Source organism: Anguilla anguilla, chromosome 11, assembly GCF_013347855.1.
Source record: "Anguilla anguilla isolate fAngAng1 chromosome 11, fAngAng1.pri, whole genome shotgun sequence".
NCBI classification, from domain to species: Eukaryota; Metazoa; Chordata; class Actinopteri; order Anguilliformes; family Anguillidae; genus Anguilla; species Anguilla anguilla.
Genome location: NC_049211.1, coordinates 5989888 through 6011204, shown reverse-complemented (window position 1 = coordinate 6011204; position 21317 = coordinate 5989888). Strand labels below are relative to the sequence as shown.

The 21317-nt window shown below is 47.4% G+C and overlaps 1 protein-coding gene across 2 annotated transcripts in view; it reads right to left on the bottom strand.

Annotated features, from left to right (window-relative positions):
• epha2b (eph receptor A2 b) overlaps nucleotides 1–20527 on the bottom strand; it is a 36226-nt gene extending 15699 nt beyond the window's left edge. The window contains exons 1-3 of one of the 2 annotated variants that reach the window (XM_035383502.1): nucleotides 20374–20527; nucleotides 18662–18729; nucleotides 15119–15824 (exon numbers count right to left, since the gene is read on the bottom strand). In XM_035383502.1, the coding sequence (XP_035239393.1) occupies nucleotides 15119–15824; nucleotides 18662–18729; nucleotides 20374–20455 (856 nt within the window). In that variant the 5' untranslated portion in view covers nucleotides 20456–20527. Of the gene's footprint in view, nucleotides 1–15118; nucleotides 15825–18661; nucleotides 18730–19026; nucleotides 19418–20373 lie in introns of those variants that run through there. The other variant, XM_035383503.1, reaches the window with a different exon arrangement.
• Nucleotides 20528–21317: the final 790 nt, after the last annotated feature.

Below are 21317 nucleotides of genomic sequence, written 5' to 3'. Positions count from 1 at the left end.
TTTTTTATTCAGTTATTATTCATATTTGAATATGTCCTTGATATTTCTGGACCGTGTGTCCACATTAATTTGTGGCTGGAACCCATTTTCTTGTTGTGCAGCTAAGCCCGAGGAAGGCATTATTATGATAATCCGCTGGCTTTTGAATTTCAAAACCGCTGATGCACACTCCTGCTTCTTGTTTTTCTACAAACAAGACCCGTCGTCCCACATTCCAGCAGAAGAGCACTACCATCAACACGTTGCAGAGCAGAGAAGGATTAGAGTCAAACCAAGAAGACAAACACGCTCACAATGAGTAAAACACAAACCAAGAGGAGCACTACCATCAACATGTTAGAGAGCAGAGAAGGATTTCAGTCAAACCAACAAGACAAACACATTCACGACGAGTAGAACACAAACCAAGACATGCACGAGAAAATGCAGAACGTCATCAAGCATCTCGGATAAATTCAGCTGCTTCCCAGCTCCAGTTTCGACACATTACACTTTCCACACAGGCCCCTCCTGGGCCTGAGAAAGGTTCAGCGCTCCTCTTTAAGAGCTGTGAGAGAGGGGCTCTGTCCCGCGGCAGACGGACGGGGTTCGACCTGCCGTGAAATCTTAAGCCCGGCGTCAATAGGGGGATTAGAAGTTGGGTAAACAACGCGGGACAATGGGCGAGAAAGAGCAAAGAGAAAAGGAGAGATAAGACGCCCCCCTCTCTCCGGCCTCTGAAAAAGCCCCCACGCGCGCCCAGTCACCTCCTCCCACCCCTTCATCCCTTCATACCTCCATCCCTCCCCCTCCTCCCCCTTTCATTGAGCCTTTTGATTCCAGACCACCGGTCTCTTCTCCCACAGCTTGTCCTGACTTACACCCCTCTTTCGCCTCCTGGATCACACTCACCCTCTTCCCATCTTCCCCTCACCCTCATCCCTTCTTCCTCTCACCCGCTTCCCATCTTCCCCTCACCCTCATCCCTTCTTCCTCTCACCTGCTTCCCAACTTCCACTCACCCTCTTCCCATCTTCCACTCACCCTCTTCCCATCTTCCTCTCACCCTCTTCCCATCTTCCCCTCACCCTCATCCCTTCTTCCTCTCACCTGCTTCCCATCTTCCACTCACCCTCTTCCCATCTTCCACTCACCCTCTTCCCATCTTCCTCTCACCCTCTTCCCATCTTCCCCTCACCCTCATCCCATCTTCCTCTCACCCTCTTCCCATCTTCCCCTCACCCTCATCCCATCTTCCTCTCACCCTCATCTCATCTTCCTCTCACCCTCATCCCCTCTTCACCTCCCCCTCTTCCCCTCAAAGAGCCTTGCTTGAGGGCCGTCAGGTTAACCAGCTCCTCGGTCTCGGCCTCCCTCTTCTCCTCTCCTCTCCACTCTTCTCCTCTCCACTCCTCCCCATTTTCTATTCCAGCTCTTCGCTTCGTTCCGGAAGACAGAACGAAATCAGGCGAGTCGCACGCCGAATTGCGCAAGAGCGCAACCGCTCCGTGTGAATCAGACCCGTTGAGCCCGGGGGGCAAAATTAAAAGCGGCAGAACCGTGGGAGGACGACAATAAAAAAAAGAGATTAAGAATGCGAAGAATTTTTAAATCTAGAGAGGGCGGGGGGATGGGGGGGGGGGGGGGGGGGGGGATTCGTGCAGGTGCGTTAAATTCACCCCCGAACTGCCGTCGGCCGCGATGAAGGGCGTGCTGTTCTTCCTCTGAGGAAATCTGTCTGTCTGGCGCGTACGAAACGGAGGAAGAACGGGAGCTGCTAGACATGACCGGCCATGCCCGACCGTAAAAAGGTGCGCTTTCTCAAACAAACACGTCCGTCACTACTTTCATAACTGCAGCAATACTGTTTTGTTCATGCATCTATAGAGATTAAAAAAAGATGAGGCTTTAATTGCTTATATTCCTGGTGTTTAACAAGTACACTGGGTGCTTACAACTTTTTTATTTTTCTTTCTTTTTTTAATGCATACCACATATTGTGAGGATACCACAATGGCATGTAATGCACGTCTACCTATTCTTCTCCACGTTGGACCACAATGTCAGCTAAGGCCTTTGAGCCACCCTTGGTCATGTCTTTCAAGCAATATTTATCCTGTGTGTAACTATGGCTGTATTAGTGTTTGTATATCGTATTGCTGAAAGACATTTTCAAATAAGAAACAAACGCAGCTCCTCCGCATTGTGCCGTGTGAATCGAGGTTAGTGTTCCATCAGCTTATGTAGGCTCAGGATGTGCAAAACAGAACCTACGCCTTGCAAATAGCCACCAGGTTCAGAAACCGCAATGAATGCAAACGTGCTAGGACCGCTCGGTCGCTAATACCCCGTATGTGCGGTTCAGACGAACCCTTCAGACGTCTTTTTGGTAGGAAGAAAATCGAGTGGGGGGGGGGGGGGGTTTTGGGATCATTTGACATGAAAGGGGTTTCAGGTTCAAAGTCTAAGCCCCCCCCCCCCCCCGCCCCCCTCCCTCCTCCCTCCGCAGAAAGGCTTATTTTTTCTGACTGCGCCCCTGCAGAGTGTGCAGTCCCCCCCTCTCCCCACCAGCTGTTTCAGGCGCCTTTTTAAGGATGCCCCATAAACACCCCCGCGGAGGACGTGACTGAAAGGAGGGCGAGATGGTGACAGAATGTCCGAAAGGGACCGCTTGGCACCCCCCCGGGAGAGAACTGCCCCCTTCGCTGAGAAAGGGTGGACAGCTGCTGCCCAGTGCCAACCCCTCACACAACCCCACCCCCGCAACACCCCCCCCCCTCCCCCCAAATTATTATTGCGCCTGCCCTTGCCCTTCACGTTCACCAAATTCCAAATCTCCCCGATACCCCCACCCCTCTACCCAAGTCTCCTGCTGCTAGCACAGGTGAGGGTCTGGGCTCTTTTCATAAGCAGCTATACACACACAAACACAAATGTTCACACACACACGCACGCACACATGCACACAGAACAGCAGTGCGTAGAACACAGTTCCATTCAGCTTCGGGGGGGGGGAAAAGAGGAGGCACAAGAAAAGAAAAAAAAAAGAAAAAACAAAACACTTGTCGCAAATAGCGGAGATGCCGCACACCACACGCCACACAAACACACACGCCACACGAATACACACACACGCGCTGTGTTGCACCAGGAGACGCAGCGGATTGCATCAGCCTGTGTATGAGGGCTACCGCCCGCTGCAGCCGTGTCCTCCAGGCAAACGCGGCCCAAGTAACCAAGTAAACACGACCGCTGAGCGTCCGCATGAGACCGCCAGGTTTACACTGCGCCCCAAACATTTAAAAATTACAGTCAGAACGCAAACATCTGACACACACATATAAAAACATAGGGCGCGCACGTCTGAATAAAATGGAAACTGAAACCCTGAAGTGCTGAAAGTCAGACTTTGAGATTAATAAGGGTTTTGGGGATTTTTTTTTGTGTGTGCTGAATTCCAGCCGTGATAAAACAGAGAAAATCGTTTATTAAAAAATAATCATGTGAGCCCAACAACAGACCGCTCTTTAGCAAAGAGGGGGCTGGGTCCATCTTTTCGGACACAACAGGAAGCAGGAACAGCGCGGCCGACACTTCACTTCCTTCCTCGAGCAGCCAATCAGCGCGGGCGGGCAGAAAGAACGGAACAGGAGGCCGAGACGCAGGAGGAGGAGAGGGAGAAGAGAACTCAGAATGCGACCCGAAAAAAAAAAAAAAAAACACACACACACAAGTACCCAGAGAGAGCTACATAAAAAGTTTTTTTTTTTTTCTCCTCTTTTCTTAAAGGTCATTAAATGGGTCAGGAAAATAAGTCTGTCCAGACCTTTTATTGGGGCTGAGAAACAAGGGGGAGCAATTGACCCAAATACGCGTGAGAAAAAAGGATTGTTTCTCCCAGTCCCCCCTTTTCAGACCTCTCTCTTGGGGTTTGCCTTTCACCCTTTTATTAGCCAATGGCTGTAGGACTGAATGGGGGGTTTCCGGGGGGGGTGGGGGGGTGGGGGGGTTGGGGGAGGGGGGTGCTGACGTGTGTGCTGCTGTGATCCACTGGGAAGGGGGGGGGGGGGCTGTTGGGAGAAGATTTCTGGGATAGACTGAATGGATGGATGGATGGATGGATGGATGGATGGGTGGGTGGGTGGGGGATGGATGGATGGATGGGTGGGTGGATGAATGGATGGATGGACAGATGAATGGACGAGTGCGTGGGTGGAGGAAAGACAGTAGGAATCTCTCCGTAGCTCAGGGTGGAGGTCACTGTTTACATAAGAAAAGAAACGACACAAGCCTACACACTGAGCAAAAACAGCAGGCCTGTATCCCCCACAGGGCCAGCACAGAGTTAAATCTGTCCCCGTCTGTGGGGATGCAGCGGAGTGGTGGCCAAGTAAAATAAACAGAGGAGAGGGAGAGGAAGAGAGAGAGAAAGATTGAGTGAGTGAGAGAAAGAGAGAGAGAGGGAGAGACAGAGAGAGAGAGGGAGAGAGTGAGACACAGAGAAAGACAGAGAGAGCAAGAGAGAGACAGAGAGAGAGAGTGAGTGAGTGAGACACAGAGAAAGAGAGAGCAAGAGAGAGAGAGAGAGAGAGAGGACGGCAGCCAGTGACTCATTTCCAGGGGGAGGAGGCTGAATTCAGAAGCTTGGCTCTAATAAGAAAATACTTGAGAGAGAAAAATTAAACAAGATAAAACAAAGATCTTTATGTAACAGTACAGAATCATTAATCAAGTGACTCAGAAAATCCCACAGGATAAGGGGGGGCGGGGGGGGGGGGGGGGCGGGAGGTAATTAACGCACAGGGCTAAGCCTCAGCTTGATGCTGGTTTCGGTGTACTACTTCACTTGTTTCGGTTTTTGTTTTATTTTTTTGGGAAGGTGGGTGAGGGGGATATTTCCTTTTACATATAAAGGTACTTTTTTCATAGGCAGCTGTTGGGACTGCAGGGGAAGCCATTGTTGCCCAATACGCTGTTCTGAACTTTCCAATCTTGGGAGTTATGGGTAAAATATAAGGTTGCCTACGTCATCCAGAAATGTATGTAGCGTAGATACAGTTATGAACAAGACACTGGCAGTCTTTTTTTTAACGTTTAATTTAAATTCTTGACTGCTGTCTCCCAACCCCCCCCTCCTCGATCTCAGCATTTAATGGGATCCTTTTCATTTGTGTTTTTTTTTTAAATCCATTTTTTAATTGCTGATGTTTAACTGGGAATACGCCTGGTTTCATTCAGCGCTGGAGGACTTAACCATGTTTGCTTCCCCTCGCGCAACGCGAGCGGTCAGGGGAACGTTGTCAATATTGACCGAGTTCCCCCAGCCCTGCTAGCACCTGCCGCGCGCGGTATGTGCTCCACCTGCACATTCGCTGCAACACGCAACACGCAACACGCATCCCTCATCCTGCGAGCGCGTTTCAATGCGACAGGATCCTGACGGACCAGCTGAGCTGGATCACACGTGTGTGTGTGTGTGTGTCTTCATTAAGCCGGGATCTAACCTAACTGGTAGATGCTTATATTTTACGATCTTAATGTTTATTTTCTCTTACGTAAGTCTCTTGTGTGCTCTTTGTGCGTTTCCTATTCTTTGTACCCTTTTGTGAATATATATATCCAGTGGTGCTGCATGGGGGGCGAGGTGGGGGGGGGGGGGGGGTGTGTTAGGACAATTCCAGGGTTTTTGTCTGACAGGAGCCCTCAAAAAAACTGTGCAGTAATTGTGATGGGATGGGATGGGGGGGGGGGGGGGGTCTGGGGTGGTAGGGCCCAGTGTGAGATCTTTTCATGGGCCCAAAATCCCAGGCAACACCCCTGAATATACTCATGCGTACGGCTCTCTCTTAGACGGTAAAGGGAGGGGGGTAGGGGGTGCACATGTTAAACTCTGTGTGGAGGGAGTTGCAGGGGCAGAGAGGGCCAGACAAGAAATCAGGGGGTCGGTATTGAGAGGGTAAAGGTGTGTGGGCAGTCAAAAGGACCATCAAATCAAAAAGGTTTTTTTTGGAAAAAAGTTAAAGGAGTAAAAGGATTTTAGACAATTACACCCCTGCTTTGCATTTCTCCTACCAGCAGGGTGCTGGCCTCACAGGTAGCCCAAGCTACAGGTGAACTGCCCTACTGGATAATACAATGCCGCCCAGGTAGCTTGTAAAACTGCACAGCCAAGTTATCTGAAGGAATGTAGGAGAACATGTGTAGCCTTACTTTGGAATAATGGCTAGTTTTAGTTTACGTGAAAACATATCAGATGAAAACTGTATCTTAAGTATGCAGGCAGGAACTTAAATATGCAGGCAGGAAATAAAGGCATATCTCCCTCATTCCCTATCTAAAAATCAGACCGTAAGCAACTAGAACAGGTACAAAATCATTTTCGCAGGTTGACAATAAATGGCATAACACAAACTTTTATTTTCTATTGGTTAACAATTTGCGTTCAAATTCTGGGTTGAAACATTTTGAATTAAGGTAGAAGGTAGACTGCTTGTGTATAATTCTGTCATTGACCCTGTTTGATTGTCCACAGCTGTTAACTGGGCGCAGTTTTGTAGATAACTGTGCCGTGCGGGTTATAGTCCGCTGACTCTGTTTGGCACACCACGGCAACAATCTCATCCGTGCCTCCACTGCACTCAAGCTGAAAAAGTAGGTTGTCACAACTGATGCATTAAATCAAGGCGGCAAGCACGCCAGGGCTGTACGCATTCAAATACTTTCCAGTGAAGAAATGTAATCTAACCTTCACCGTGTCAACGTGCTAGAAACAAACGCCCTCTTGTTCCCCATGTTACACAGTACTATGCCCTGGCTTTATGACATCACAACCAAGCTTTCTGATATCAAGCCACCAAGAGAGTCTACTGAAGAGCAGGTTTTCTTAGAATGTTTCTTAGAATGTTTTTTTTCTTCAACATTCCAAGTCGGTGTTCTAGAACTCCGTTGCTTTCAGTCACCAGCAGTGATTGTGACTTCAGCATCAGAATGTTCAGATAAGAGCACTCTAATCGCTTGCACCAGCGCAGTACAGTGTGTATCTGATGTTTGTTCACACTGTCGAGATTTCCTCTTTGTCAGACTCCATTTACTGCCATTGTGAAGAGAGCAGACGGGCCCCAAACCCCAAGGTATTATGGGAAAAATACAAATGGGCGAGTTAGCGGGAGGGCGGCAGAGGAACGAAGCACAGCGACAATGGAAAAGCCCTGAGCTGGCGGGATGGACCGCAGCGGATTAGCCAGCCCACGCTTCCGCTGGGGGCCCATCCTGTTTGGGGGGGGGGGGGGGGGGTCGCTGTGCTGACCTGGGGGGGGGGGGGGGGGGGGGGGGGGGGAGCTCCTGCACATCAAGGGCAACAAACTTTCTGGCTATTCAAAGCCCCTACACAACACCATCACAAGCATGCCCCATAAAGGAAGCAATATGGGCACAAAAAGTAAACATGAAAGGTGGCTGCAAGCATAAGCAACTGGGGAAGCAAGCAGCTCAAATATAACAATGCACCACAGCACTGAAGAATACAAACCCAGCATTAAAGTGGGAATATTTAATTAAACGGTCACTTGATTTTGATTTTGCACGGTAGAAACACAGCTAATATATTTTTACACTTGACTTCAGTGTGAAGTCAAACCACGCCAAAGTCAGACAATTTCCATGTAAATGGGAACTCTTTTTCTGTCATGCCATACTTCTATCAGGAGCAAAACAACCACCAAACTACATGCCCAATGACAAATCACTGGTAGACAATACAGAATAATAAGACATTGCAGCTATTAAGCCACTACTAAACAATACCAATAACTAAAACTTTACTATTATGCCAAGACGAAATGACTGTTTTTCATAATAATTATTAAATATTAAATATAAATTCTCAACAGCCCAGGTGCAACTTAGTATATATCTATCGAGAATTTAGCTAAAGGTCTAGACAGTGACACTATACAAGGCTCCTCAAAACTGCCTCACATTAACAGGTTGCTGAGGGGTGCAATTCAAATCTTCTACACAACCTGCAATGAAGGCACCAGATCATGTGACTGGAAACATTTTCGACAATCACGAAATTGCTCCCAGCGGTGAACAAAATGCAAATATTTGGAATTGGGTCTACACACACGAGGACCACGAAACGCCTGAAATCATACCGGTGGTGTAGCAAAGACACGCCTAAACTGGGACATGCATGCAAAGCTTCTTTTGATCCTTCAAAAGATTGTGCAAGTTCAAAAAACATTGTTTAAAAAAAATGTGTTGAAAGGTGAGCAGGGGGGGGGACACATCCTGAAAAGACCTGATTTGATTGGCTTTACCGCCCCCTCCAGCCCCCCCCACACAGAAAAAAGGAATCTAAAAATGAAGTCTCCTCCAGACATTACAGATAGTTTGTTCCGTTGTATTCTAAAAGTCGTAGAGAAACGGAACGAAGATTGAAGGACTTCTGCTGGAATGTCCAAACGAAACGAAGAATCTGAGACAAATCTCCGCCACCGAAATTCATTACGAGAAAAATTCTGCAGTAAGACGCTGCGAATGAAAGTTTTAAAACATATATATATTTTATCTGTTTTATTTCCAATGAAGTTTTTGAAGAAAAGAAAAAAAAAAACACCTCATTCCTTTCTGACGGACAATGGCGTCTCAGGAGGTTGCAGATTACAGCAGCATTTCTCGGGCATGACGGCAGTGGAATCTTCCGGATCCGCGAGTGCCAGGCGGCTTCCGCTTCAGGTGCAACATTCCTGGCGCTGCCCCGCGCGGGTCAGGGACCCTCGCTCCTACATCCTCGGCACGTCCTGCCACCGCCGCTCAGATCTAAGGCCACCTTTCCTCATTTCCTCACTGTGGCCCAGTGTGGCCCGGGGGGAAAAACAAGATGGCCGACCCAAAATCACAACCCTGCAGGCTTCTCTTCTCTTTAACAAGACTATGGGCAGACCTCTGGTGTTTGCCATGATTAGAAAACTATGAATTGGCCATGATGAAAAACAAGAGCATAAGTTAGCATTATTCACTGATAACAGCATACTATAGCTGATCTAGATTTGCTCCCAATTTAAGCTTTAACATTAGAGCTTTAACATTTTTTCCATGTTAAATTAGTAACTTTAATGTTATTTTTTACTACAGTGTCTTAAACGTCTCACGTTTTGAGCCATGTTAAAATTCACAAAGATGCAGAATAAAACTTTTATAAGATAAGCAATGTAAACAGTGGATATCTCAAAGCTACTGAAACGTCTCAGACCTCATTAAGTGAATTACTATTTTACTGACACTGACACTGAAGGAAAGAGTAAGTCCAGATAAACTGAGTGGTATTTGACTATGTTACAAGCCAATAGGTCAGCCTGAAAGCATTTATCATTTTGTTCACGGGTGAGATCTCTAATGAAAAACTGCTCCAATCAAATTTTGAAGCAAACGCAAACCTTTCTTGGAGGGGCACACCCAAAAATCAGTAACCCCCCCCACCCCCCTCTGCTCATTCTCTACCTTCGTTTTTATCTCTACTCCACTTTTGCCCTTTCTGAATTACCTCCTGACACTCCCTTCTTCATCCTAGTATCCACCCACAGAATTCCTGAGCCCTGAGAAGGAATTTGGCGGTAGGTACGAAGGTGACACATTTCAGCGCCTGTGTACTTAGCCTCGCTCGCTCAAACACGACGCCGCTACACGACCCATCTTTCAAACTGCCCCCACCGCCCAGCCCCACCTCCCCCAAATGCACTGGAATCATTGCATTACGTTTATTTGGCAGAGGCTTTCATCCAAAGCGACGTACAATAAGTGCATAGCAAAAAGGTCATTGGAACAGCTACGAATCACATCCAAAGTCCAGGAATCGAGGAAAATTCTTCCTGATGATGTTGGCTAATGATCTGATGGCTAAGCCCTCCACATGTTTAAAGAATCCATCCATTTACACACATCATCCTCTCCTGTTCCTGTGCTCCAGTATTCATAAATACACACCTGCAAGCCCCAATTCGACCAAACGAAATTAAACAAAAGACTTGCTATGAAACTAACATTATTTCAAGTACTACTATTTAAAGTCTCGGTTTTTCCATCGAGTCAATGCCCTCCGGACAGCACAGCGGCGCGGTTCAGCCATCAAGCTAGCTAGCGGTAGTTTGTGTCATTAGTGCAGTGCAGTTTCCACTCCAGCTGCATTTAAGGCTAATGCTCGCAGAAAACCGCGGAGGGAAGTTACGCGAAAATTAGAGTAAAAGATTTACCTTTTTAGCGCGCAAAGCTCGTTATTATTACGTCAGGCATTTTTCCAGCCTCTTAGTCAGGAATTCTCGGTAAATGAGAACCTGGAGTAAAAGGAAGAGTGAGTCACGAAATAATAAAGAAATCTGATCACTTACAAATGCCATATTCATTAATTCCTCCTACTCTACACTCCACAAGGAAAAAAAAAAATTGGTTCCAAAAGGCTCCACCGAGACTCCGTAGAGGAACCCTAGCTAGCTCAAGCGTTCTTTGTTGGGCAAAACGGTTGGTCTGGGAGCTCTCAAACCTTTCACACTGACCATACAGGGTTCCATAATGAACCGAACATAAAGTTTCCCTATGAAGACAAGAACCTTTTTTTTTTCTTTCTTTTTTTTTTCAGAGTGTACTATAAATTTTCTTGTCGCCCCCATACCTTTGACCCTCCATTCGTTCTACCATTCCTTGCCTCGTTCCCCCTGTCTGTCTCACTCAATCTCATGCCTGTAGTAACTTTATCCAGGGGCCAGCGCATACAAACATCTTACAGAGTATGGCTCAGATGCAATCTAACCACAGAGTGCCTTTCCTTCAACCTTCAGTGGCAAAGTCAAGCAAGGGGGGGCCGTTCTATTTCCTGTTGACTTATTAGATTGGAAGTCACGGTAACCCGCGGCAAATATTTAGTAATACTTGTTTAAATACTAATAAAAGAGGCAGAACGTGTTTTTTTTCTGTTCTCGTGATCTTAAGAGGACATCGAGAAAATATATACGTTAGGAAATATCTGACATCATGAAATGTTTCTACCATACAGGCCCCTCGTTGTCCATTCCATCCATACACTAAAACATGCTCTCACTGGTATTGTACAGTCTTCCGTAGGTCTAATCCTGTCATATTTAGGCTATGACACCTCGCTCACAGCCGACAGACGGCAGACGCGTTTAAAAGCATCTCTGTCTCCCGCAGTGTCTCCCTAAGATTTTCTTGTACGAGTAACAATTTCCCTTCCTTCCCACTTCCTGCAATTTCGTATTTTAACCGTAACTATGACCCTCCCGTTCCAGCAGAATTTAGAGTCTTTAAGTGTTCTTCTAGACCTCCCAGCATCGAGTCACCTTCCAGAGACAAACACCGGGTTGAACGAATCCATGTTAATTTACACGGTAATGAACGCAGTTTCTATGCAGAACAGTTTCCTAAACAGTTCCACTTGGCCTGTGTGAAAAGGGACGGTTGATGTTTTACTAGAAGCCCTTAAATCCAGACCCTGCCGAAGCGGCCAAAAGCAAAACGTAGACGTCGAATAACGGTGCCAACACAGCAGCTGATTTCTGGGAGTTCATTTTTTTTTTTTGTTCGTTTGTTTGTTTTCCCCAGCTGTGAGAATTGTGGTATCAGAACATAGCAGAGGATAGAGAGAGACTCTCTCAGAACTAAAAAGAGAGGAGCGATTGAGGGGGGGAGGAGGAGGAGAAGAGAGAGAGAGAGAGAGGGGTAAATGGAGAAAAGCCAACACTTATATGCCTCATAAACGCACGCCCAAGTCCATTACCGCCCGGCTACTCACTCACCGCCCACCACACCAGCACAGCCGTCAAGTCACTGAGTCACCCATAGCACTGACCCACAGGCTCGCAACAGGCCATTAGCGCATAGCAAGACCCCTGTCTCCTAACTGAACAGAGTAACCCTTCAAAGGAAACACCAATTCCCAAATCTATCTTTAACCCCTCTCTCTCTCTCTCTCTCTCTCTCTCAATTCAATTCAATTCAATTCAAAATGCTCTCTCTCTCTCTCTCTCTCTCTCTCTCACCCTCTCTCTCCCTCTCTCTCCCTCCCTCTCCCTCTCTCTCCCTCTCTCTCCCTCCCTCTCTCTCCCTCTCCCTCCCTCTCCCTCCCTCTCCCTCCCTCTCCCTCTCTCCCTCCCTCCCTCCCTCGATACACATTCTCACTCTACCCACTCGCTCTAATCTCCCAGGCCCTGTGGGGCCACGTTCTCGACTTTGTCCCCCCAGTCCGGCTGTAAAACATTAAAAGAAAGCCGTCATCTCGCCGACGGTCAGGATACGACCGCATCTGTCGCCCGGAGTCACACCGGGGCAGTTTGAGGACTGCACCCTCAACCGTCCCGCTGGCTCGGTTCCACACCAACGGTGTGATATCGGTTCTAACCCGAACCCCAACACAGGGGGAGGACACAGCAGACCCAGCGCTGAAGCAGTCGGGCTTAACTCACAAGCCACAGGATGTTGCCCTCACTGGTAGTCAATATGCAAAAGCGCACTGGCCTGGTTACACCAAGATCAGCAATGAGTCAAACAACTATGTCCTGGGGAGTGTTGTTTTTTCGCTGCAACAATTGATATTATTTACACACACAGATAAGGTTTATATAGATAGATTATGGTGTCATTATACATTACATTACATCCTGGCATTTAGCAAACAAATCTTATCCAAAGCGACTTACACAGATCACACTTCTACGAACATATAATGCATTTGCAGAGCTGGATATTATCTCAAGCCAACAGTCACAATACTACTACACACATTCTACTTTTAATATAAAAGAAAAACTGGAATATTCAAGTCGCCAACTGAATTTTTTTGGTATGTGCCTGTGGCTGTGGCTTCGAACCGTAGCGACGGGGCATGTGCCGCTAGCTGTGTGTGAGGGAGCGACGCACAGAAAATGGCCGCTGGCGCGGTCGCCCGTAAGCATAAGCGTTTCTTTGGCGCGCGTCACGTGTGCCGCCAGCTCCTTACGCGTTAACGTCGCGCGCGGTTGTGTAACTCCGAAAGCGCCCGCAAGGAAGGGTGTTGCACGGCAACGCTTAAATGTGTCAGCGCTGGCGGTGAGTCACCAGAAGCGGGGGCTACACATCTGTACCTGCGTTACCTCACTGCACCAAAAAAAAAAAAACCTGTCGTAACAAGTGTTTTAGTCTTGTAATGAGAACTTAAAAGCGTTTTTTCTCTTAAGTCTTAAGTTTATGCTTGTCAAGTGAAACCGTCTTACCCCACTGGCAAATCTTTTAGTCTTATTTAGAAAAAAAAGTAATAGAAATAAGATTTTAAGTCTAAATATCAGACTAAAATCCCAAGGGTTTTTTTTTTTTGCAGCACTGTGCTCGTTCATTACATTACAGGCATTTAGCAGACGCTCTTATCCAGAGCGACTTACACAACTTTTACATACAGCATTTACATTGTATATTTCCTTTTTCATATCATTCCTCCACTGACTCCAGGACTGTCTGAACTCTCTCTCTGTCTCTGTCTGTCTGTCTGTCTGTCTGTCTGTCTGTCTCTGTCTCTCTCTCTCTCTCCCTCTCTCTCCTTCCTGAGCCCCTCTGAGTTGTAGTAGTGCTGGTGTTACACTGGGCTGCTCCCTGAGGAACCCCCCAGCCCTGTACAAGCTCTGAGGCTCCCCAATAAAGCCAGCTGGAATGCACAAGGGCAGAGAACACACCAGTAACCTCCGGCATAAAGCCACTGCTCCTTACCCTCTGCATAGCCCAGCTGTCTCTCACTCTCTCCACCTCACTCACTCACTCACTCACTCACTCACTCACTCACTCACTCACTCACTCACTCACACACTCACACACTCACACACTCACACACTCACACACTCACACACTCACACACACACTCACACACTCACACACTCACACACTCACACACACACACACACACACACCTAAAGGTAATATTGTGTGTGTGGCATGGTGAGGTGGGTTGGGGTGCTACTCATTCTATAAGTGTCTGAGAGGCTTTCACACGAAACTCAAGCAGTTTCGCCTCCTTCCATTAGCGTAGAGTGGAGCGCTAGCATGTGTGTGTTTACATCTGCCTGTGTGTGCGTTTGTGTGTGTGTGTGTGAGAGGGGGGGGGGGGAGAGAGAGAGAGAGTGTGCGTGTGTGTGTGTGTGTGAGAGAGGGAGAGAGTTTGCGAAAGAGAGACAGTGTGTGTGTGTGTGTGTGTGTGAGAAAGAGAGAGACAGTGTGTGTGTGTATGCGCATGAGCATGCATGCTTTCTGCTACTGGTCTCAGCAGGACAAGCCAGCTGCAGGTAAACGCTGCTGCACTCAGACGCAGCTCCAGCTGCAGCGGGGAACAGCTCCTGACGGGCCTCAACACGCCCCGGCCTCAACACGCCCCGGCCTCTCACGCCCCAGCACTAGAATCACGCGCAGCGCACCGATGTCGAGCCCTGAGCTCTCATGTACCATGAGAGCGAGGCGAGGCGAGGCAGAGGACATGTCGGGGACATGCCCAAAAAAAGCCTTAACAGTGCAAGGAAAGCTAATGAGGAACAGCACTGGGTATGGTTTCCCTCAGGGGCGGCGGCGCAGCATAATGGCTAAGGACACTGGCCTCGTAACATAAAGGTTGCAGGTTCGATTCCACTTCAACCACCTTCACAGCTTGTCGACGGCACGCGAACGCAGCACTGTCACGCTCAGAAGAACACAATGTTACATTACACCTCACTCAAATGCGGCTACTTTGTCAGGAAAATAAGACCGGGTCTCCTCCACTTCCCCCCCAAAACTTCGGGGAAATTCTTTTAACCGTCTACAAAACGTAAGCCTTAGTCACCGCCCTTTCCGAATCAATTTTCATACAGCACGATATTTTCATACGCCACTTTAAGATTTGTGGGATCAAGTCAGGCAGCCCCTCCCCCCCCCCCCCTTACAGCCTGTATCGATGACGCTAGAACAGACAGACAAGCTCACGACTGCACACAGCCTGGCGGCTGACTGCAACATGGACCCAAGATTCACCAACGGCCTCGAACCCCGGTCTGCACTGGCACTGACCCCACGGGCACCACCCCACTCCCCCATCCACCACGCAGTAAACAAGGACCCAAGAGCTCTCTCCTACCTTGGCAAGCATCGCCGACCGCCTCGAACCCGGGTTTGCACTGGCACTGGCCCACGGGCACCACCCACTCGCCGTCCACGGTGCAGTAGATGCGCGGCCTGTCCTGGCTGACGGCGTTCTCCACGCACGCCCCGGCGACCTCGCGCAGGGCCTGGCTCTCCACGCCGCCCGCGCCGCCGCCGCCGCCGCCGCCGCCCACTCCGCCCACCCCGGCCCCGCCCCCGGCCGCGGTCTCGGGGAAGGCGGCCAGGCTCTGCACGGTGGCGGGGCACACCTTGTAGTACACGCGCACGGAGAGGAGCGCCACGCAGGCGCCGATGTCCTGGAAGGCCAGGTAGAAGCCCTTCTGCGCCAGCGGGCCCACTGTCCGCGTCTCGGCGTTGACCCGCAGCTCTGCGTCGGCCGTCACCTCGTCGGGCGCGATGGTGGCCACCTTGCGGAACTGCGTCTTGTGGAAGCTGGTGCCCACGTCGGCGTCGGCCTCGGCGTAGTGCAGGTTGAAGGTCTCCTTGCAGGTGAGCGAGGCGCCGTCGAAGGAGCCGCAGTCGCGCACCACGAAGCCCATCTCCACGGAGACGCGGGCGGCCGCCGCCGGCCGCTGGATGAAGGTGGTGCGCAGCCAGTTGTCCTGCTCGCCCCCCTCCACCTTGCACACCGAGTAGGTGTAGAGCTGGGAGCCGTTCACCACCCGCTGGGTGATCTCCCACTGCGGGCACAGGGAGAGGGAGAGAGGGGGGGAGGGAGGGGGAGAGAGTGATAGAGAGAGAGAGGGAGAGGGAGACAGAGAGAGTGATAGAGAGAGAGAGCACCATGTTACCACCTTGTCTATGGTCCGACCGTAACAGAGTGAATGAAAAGGGGTTCTAACACTCCATTAGAGAAAAGGAAGGCAAGCAAGAGCAGCCATTTTGCAGTTAAGGAAGCGGAGGGCCGAAGATGTTGCGTACGGAACGCAGACAGAGGGCTATCGTTCGTTTTAATGCCTCTCTGAACGCAGACATTACAGGTCTTCGTAGGCCGCAGGCATCTGCCACCTGCTGCTCTCATTGTGGTTCCAGTAATTCGCAGCCGTATGGAAACCGCGTCAGTGCCGACTGTAATTCACAGCCTTATGCAAACCGCGTCAGAGCTAGCGCTGCTGCTGCTGCTGCTGCTGCTCCAGTTCCCGCTCCTACAGAAGCGCGTCCGGTGAAGCCCCTAGCGTGTGTGTGTGCGTGTGTGAGCGTTAGGGTGCTGAAAAAGCACTCCCGAGTTGCAGTGCGGAATGGGGGTTCAGTGGGTGGGCCTACAACGCAGGACGGCACACGTGGGGGGGGGGGGGGACAGACGCTAGTCGTCGCGTGCATGCAACCAGGAGCGAATGGCGGCGTAAAACACACACGGCATTTAAAATCCTCGCACTGGCTTTTAAAAGGGTTTAATAAGAGCACTTTAAAAGCAGGGCAGTAAAAACAGCAACAAGTAAAGCTAGCATGAAAGGAACACATGAAGACCTCCCATCCCCCGACCCCACAACCCCCCCCCCCACCCCACCCCCCCCCCACCCAAATTTCAGCAACAAGGAACAAGACTTGTGCGCTCAACTGTTTGCAAAATGAATCTCAACATCTGTCATAACAAATTATAAGAATGTCCCCATTCTTATTACTTTATGCACATGAAAAAAACTATGTAGCAAAGAGGCAAATGTGATTGTGTCAGATAGGAAGCGTGAAACATGCGTGGACATCTGTTAAGTGTAAAATGTCAAGGTGCATCAAGGTCACAGGTGTCAAACTCCAGCCCTGGGGGGGGGTCACGGTCCGGGAGGGCCAGCTGGTTTTTGGGATGTTCTCAGCACAAGTGTGTCATTTAAAGTTATTGATTGGCTGAGGAGCACACCTTGTTCTCAAGGCCTTAAGTGGCAGCTGATTGAAAGGAACACACAAAAATCTGCAGACACAGCGGCCCCCTGAGGATTAAGTTTGACGCCCCTGATCTGGGTGGACCAGGCATTAGGTCAATTTCACTACTGCTTAAAAGAAGAAAAAACACTGTTGTGACACTAATACTGCAGAGAAATCCTCAACTTTCAAATTAACCAATAAGTCCACATGGTTAGATTTTTTTTTTTTTTCTCAAAATTTTCCTCATACCATCACATCAGAGAAAACCGCGTTTCGAGTAAAAGCAAGTCTAAAAGGTGAACAAAACAGAAACCCCAGATAAAACTTGAAATTTAAGACCGATCTCTCTGCTGAGCTTCTGTACAACTCTCTTCCTGGGTACTAGCACACAGCTTAAGAGCCTGTTTCCTTCTGTTCCGCAGAGCACTTCGGTACGTGCTCGCAACTCCAGTCAATATTGACAGTGCTGAGAGTTCCCAGAGGGCCGTCTTTTCAAAAAGTTTCAAGCGGGCCACTGCTCTCAACCTTCGACCAGGACAAATGGAAGCAGCCACGGAAGAACGGCAGTTAAGAATAAACAGAGATCATACTCAATAAAATTACAGTGTACTTTCACAATAATCCCAACTGGCTGCTACTTATCCAAGTTTCCAAAACCAAATGATAGAGAGGTCAGCGAGAAGAAGAAAAATTTAAATAGCGCCGCTGATTGTAATGATATGGTTCTTCTGCTAATACATAAATGAATGTGAATATCATGCATACGGCCAGAGAACAAACTAAAGGGACGTTTATTTAAATAATATGACAATAAATCTTTACGTCTTTAAATATTTACCCTTCTCTACGAAACCGGCCGTACGAGGTACATCATTAAAATAACATCTCGCAAGATGCAGCATTTACTCCTAACTTTAAATGTTAATTACACCCTTGGCTGTGCCGTTTTAAAGACAGAGCTTCAACCACATGAAACCACAAGTATTCCAAACTCAGCAAGCTGCAATTTGCCCCAGTCTTCCCATACAGCGGTCCAGTCATGCCCTGCGATGAAACCCAGCACCTGAACAACTGCCATTATTTTCCGTTAAAGTACACCCACGAGAGCCATCAGATCGCCCATTTCAAAATATGAACATCTGTATTTCTACAATGTCCACTTCACCAATGAAAAACGCATATTAATAATGTTTGGAGTAACACTTTTAGATAACAGATAATCACATTGAAGATACATGGAGCCAAGCAGAGATCGTAGTATTTATCTACAAAGCAATTACCATCAGACTGACAACAGTAAAAGTGAGAAGGGGTGTTTGATAAGTGAATTCAATGGAAAGTGTGTGGTTCGACTCATCAGGCGCTCAGCAAATATATTGGTCTCACAATAGTATGAAGTAAAAAAAAATTGCCTACACTCAGCCCAACATTTTACCTGAGTTTATGTTTTTTTTTTTTTTTTTTTTTTTTTTACAGAACTTACAGCGAGCAGCAAATACAGGACAAATAAAACATGGCAAGGTAAATGAGACCGGTCCCACGTCATCACATTTAATCAACTCAGACAACTTTTATGAGTCCAGCAGGCGCCAGATGTATACTCTATTAGAGTGAAAAGCACTATATCAGAGTCGGATTCGCTGTGTGTGACACTTACCCCGTCGTTATAAGGGGATGTAAGCCACCCCAGCTCCCCTCGTGCGGCCCTCATGTCTAGCAAGACCTCTGTGAGAAAAAGAAAAGATAATTTTGTTTATCTGAATTCTGGACATAGAAATCCTCAGCATCAAGTTACGTCGTAGCCTATCGTCCATGCTAGGTCATACAGAAACCACATCAAAACAGTCAACAAAATGTTGCAATCATCACATTTCCTCGAAAAGACACGATGATTGTAATAATACTAGTTACACGTTTAAAGCCATGGCTTTGGCGTTAAAGCCGTAGCATATGGTTTTGGCTACTTGAAAACTCAAAGTAAAAATGCAAGCTGCCAGTGTAAACCAAGTCGGTAAGCTCAACCTTTTGTGCTTTGTAAACCACCAGCAAAAAAGATCCTTTAAAAACGTAGCCTATTCATTACATGCTATGGCATAATATTATTGTGCTGCAGACATTTATTTGGATCACGTAATACAAGATGATTAAAGGAGAGAGAACTAAATCCATTTTCACGCTAAATATATAGGGGCCCTTTCGTCCGCCTGCAAAAAATAAGGACCTCCACCAGAATTAAAGCCCTTGCTTGCTCGACTAATAAACCGCTCAGCAAGTAAAACAGATTCCTCCGATTTCATCTGTAATTACTGCGTATCGCTATCATTTTAACATAAGCAACGATCGAATCCCTCTTTCCTACAATGTCGCTAATGTGTTTAATGTATTTATTACACTCCGCGAGAGACAGCGGAACGGTTCTGTGAAATGCTTTGAAAGGAGACACGCGTTGGGTGCGCGCGACAGATCAATGCAATGTAATGAACCATAGTCGGTCGTTAGCCGACTGAGCTAACACGTGAAATTGGGTTCATTTTTTTTATTGTGTGTCAAAGTTGAGACTGATGCGGCAATGATATGGCCCATGTAAAGTTGTTGCTTTTAAAAATAGTACATTTAAATGTTTTTAAGTGTTTGCGCGCGCGTGCCTGCGCTGTGAGTGGAAATAGGCTACTGACGAAACTTGGGCATGTTTTATCATGACTCTATGAGCGTCCGTTTGTTCATGAAGTTTTACCACTATCCATGGCTCAAAGCTGCAATCCTGGGAGAGTAGCCCGTCTGTATGCATTTGTTACAATGTTGTCGGTACAGCAATAACCGATTCGCCTACAAACATATGTTATAATTTGCCTTTTGCCTTTTCTTTCGTATTCAGTAGTAGCCTGCTGTGGGAATTTTTGAATAGTTCAATAAGAACTACTCTTATTTTAAAAAGCAACACCTGCTAAACGTTAAATACCTGATTATTTTCCCGAGTAGCCATCTTTTGTGTCCATAACCAGATTATTTACGAACATTTTAACTTCTAATGTTTTTTTACCCGATCTTCAGTATTACGAGTGAAATATAGAGGGGTGCGAATTGTGTTCATCCCCGCACATGCATTCGATAATGCACTAAACTAGACGAGGTTCATGTTGTCTTACAATTTGAATTTAGTAAGTAAAGAAAATAGGGAAAAATAAAGATTTTGTCATGTCTACAAAGTTCAATTTTCATTTAGTAATGGATTTACATATACAGAGCATACTACGCAACCATTTTAGTCCTTCCTCAGTATATTTCTACGAACATGTGAGGTAGCAAGAACGTGGATATAAGTTCCAAAAGGCACTTTTTTGTAATTAAACAACGATTGATTGTACTTACCCTCTTTGGTCTGTTCACTAATAAATACACTGTTAATAAATACGAATAAAAAGAAATAGCATTTAATCCCAAGAAAATCCATTTTCGAAACTTTTGCTGGTACTTTTGGTATACCGAGAACTCCCACTGTAAAGTGCACTTGGGGCACTAAACATTGGTGCTCCTGGAGTCCCATTCAGGAATAGGCGGCGTCACCGGCCCCGCCTATTGGAATGCAATTGAAATGGGCAGTAGGCGGCGTTTTGGTGAAACAACGACTGCGCTGATCCCCCCCCCCCCCCCCCCCCCCCCAATAACCGCTCTATTCATATGACTGACATAATCGATCGTGTCGATAACGTGAGCGCGATCACGTCCCTAAGAAACAACTATAACTATTATCAAAAGTTATACTCCGGTGCTTCTGTACAATGCTGTACAGGTTAATACAATAAGTGTATTCACACAACCTTTCCATGCAACTATGCATAGAAGCTTTGTATATATTCTATGTATATATCCAAAACATACCTGTATATGGCCTACATATACACCCCCCCCCCCCCCCCCAACACACACACACACATATACAGTCCACTTAAATAGATGTGCCAAAAAGAGTCACCTTCAAAATGTAGTAGAACTTACAAGTACCGATGCATGTCTCAGTGAGTCCTATAATCGAATCTTCAGCACAGTAAATAGTTCAGTGTTAAATTACCTCTTACAGAGTACATGTGGTCCCTATTGGAGTTAGAGTTCAGTTAACACTGGACATTTTACAGTGCAGATACAGGAGCTGAACATTGTGTTCAAATATCAGTTATTTTTTGCTTCCTAGTGGTCTGTGAATAAGTTTGATCCCTTTTCTGTAGAATTTAGCGCCCAAACACCCTTTAAATATTTTACATCAGAAGCCCCAGACCAACAGAGGATAGCGCATCGACCAGGACCGTGATTCACAC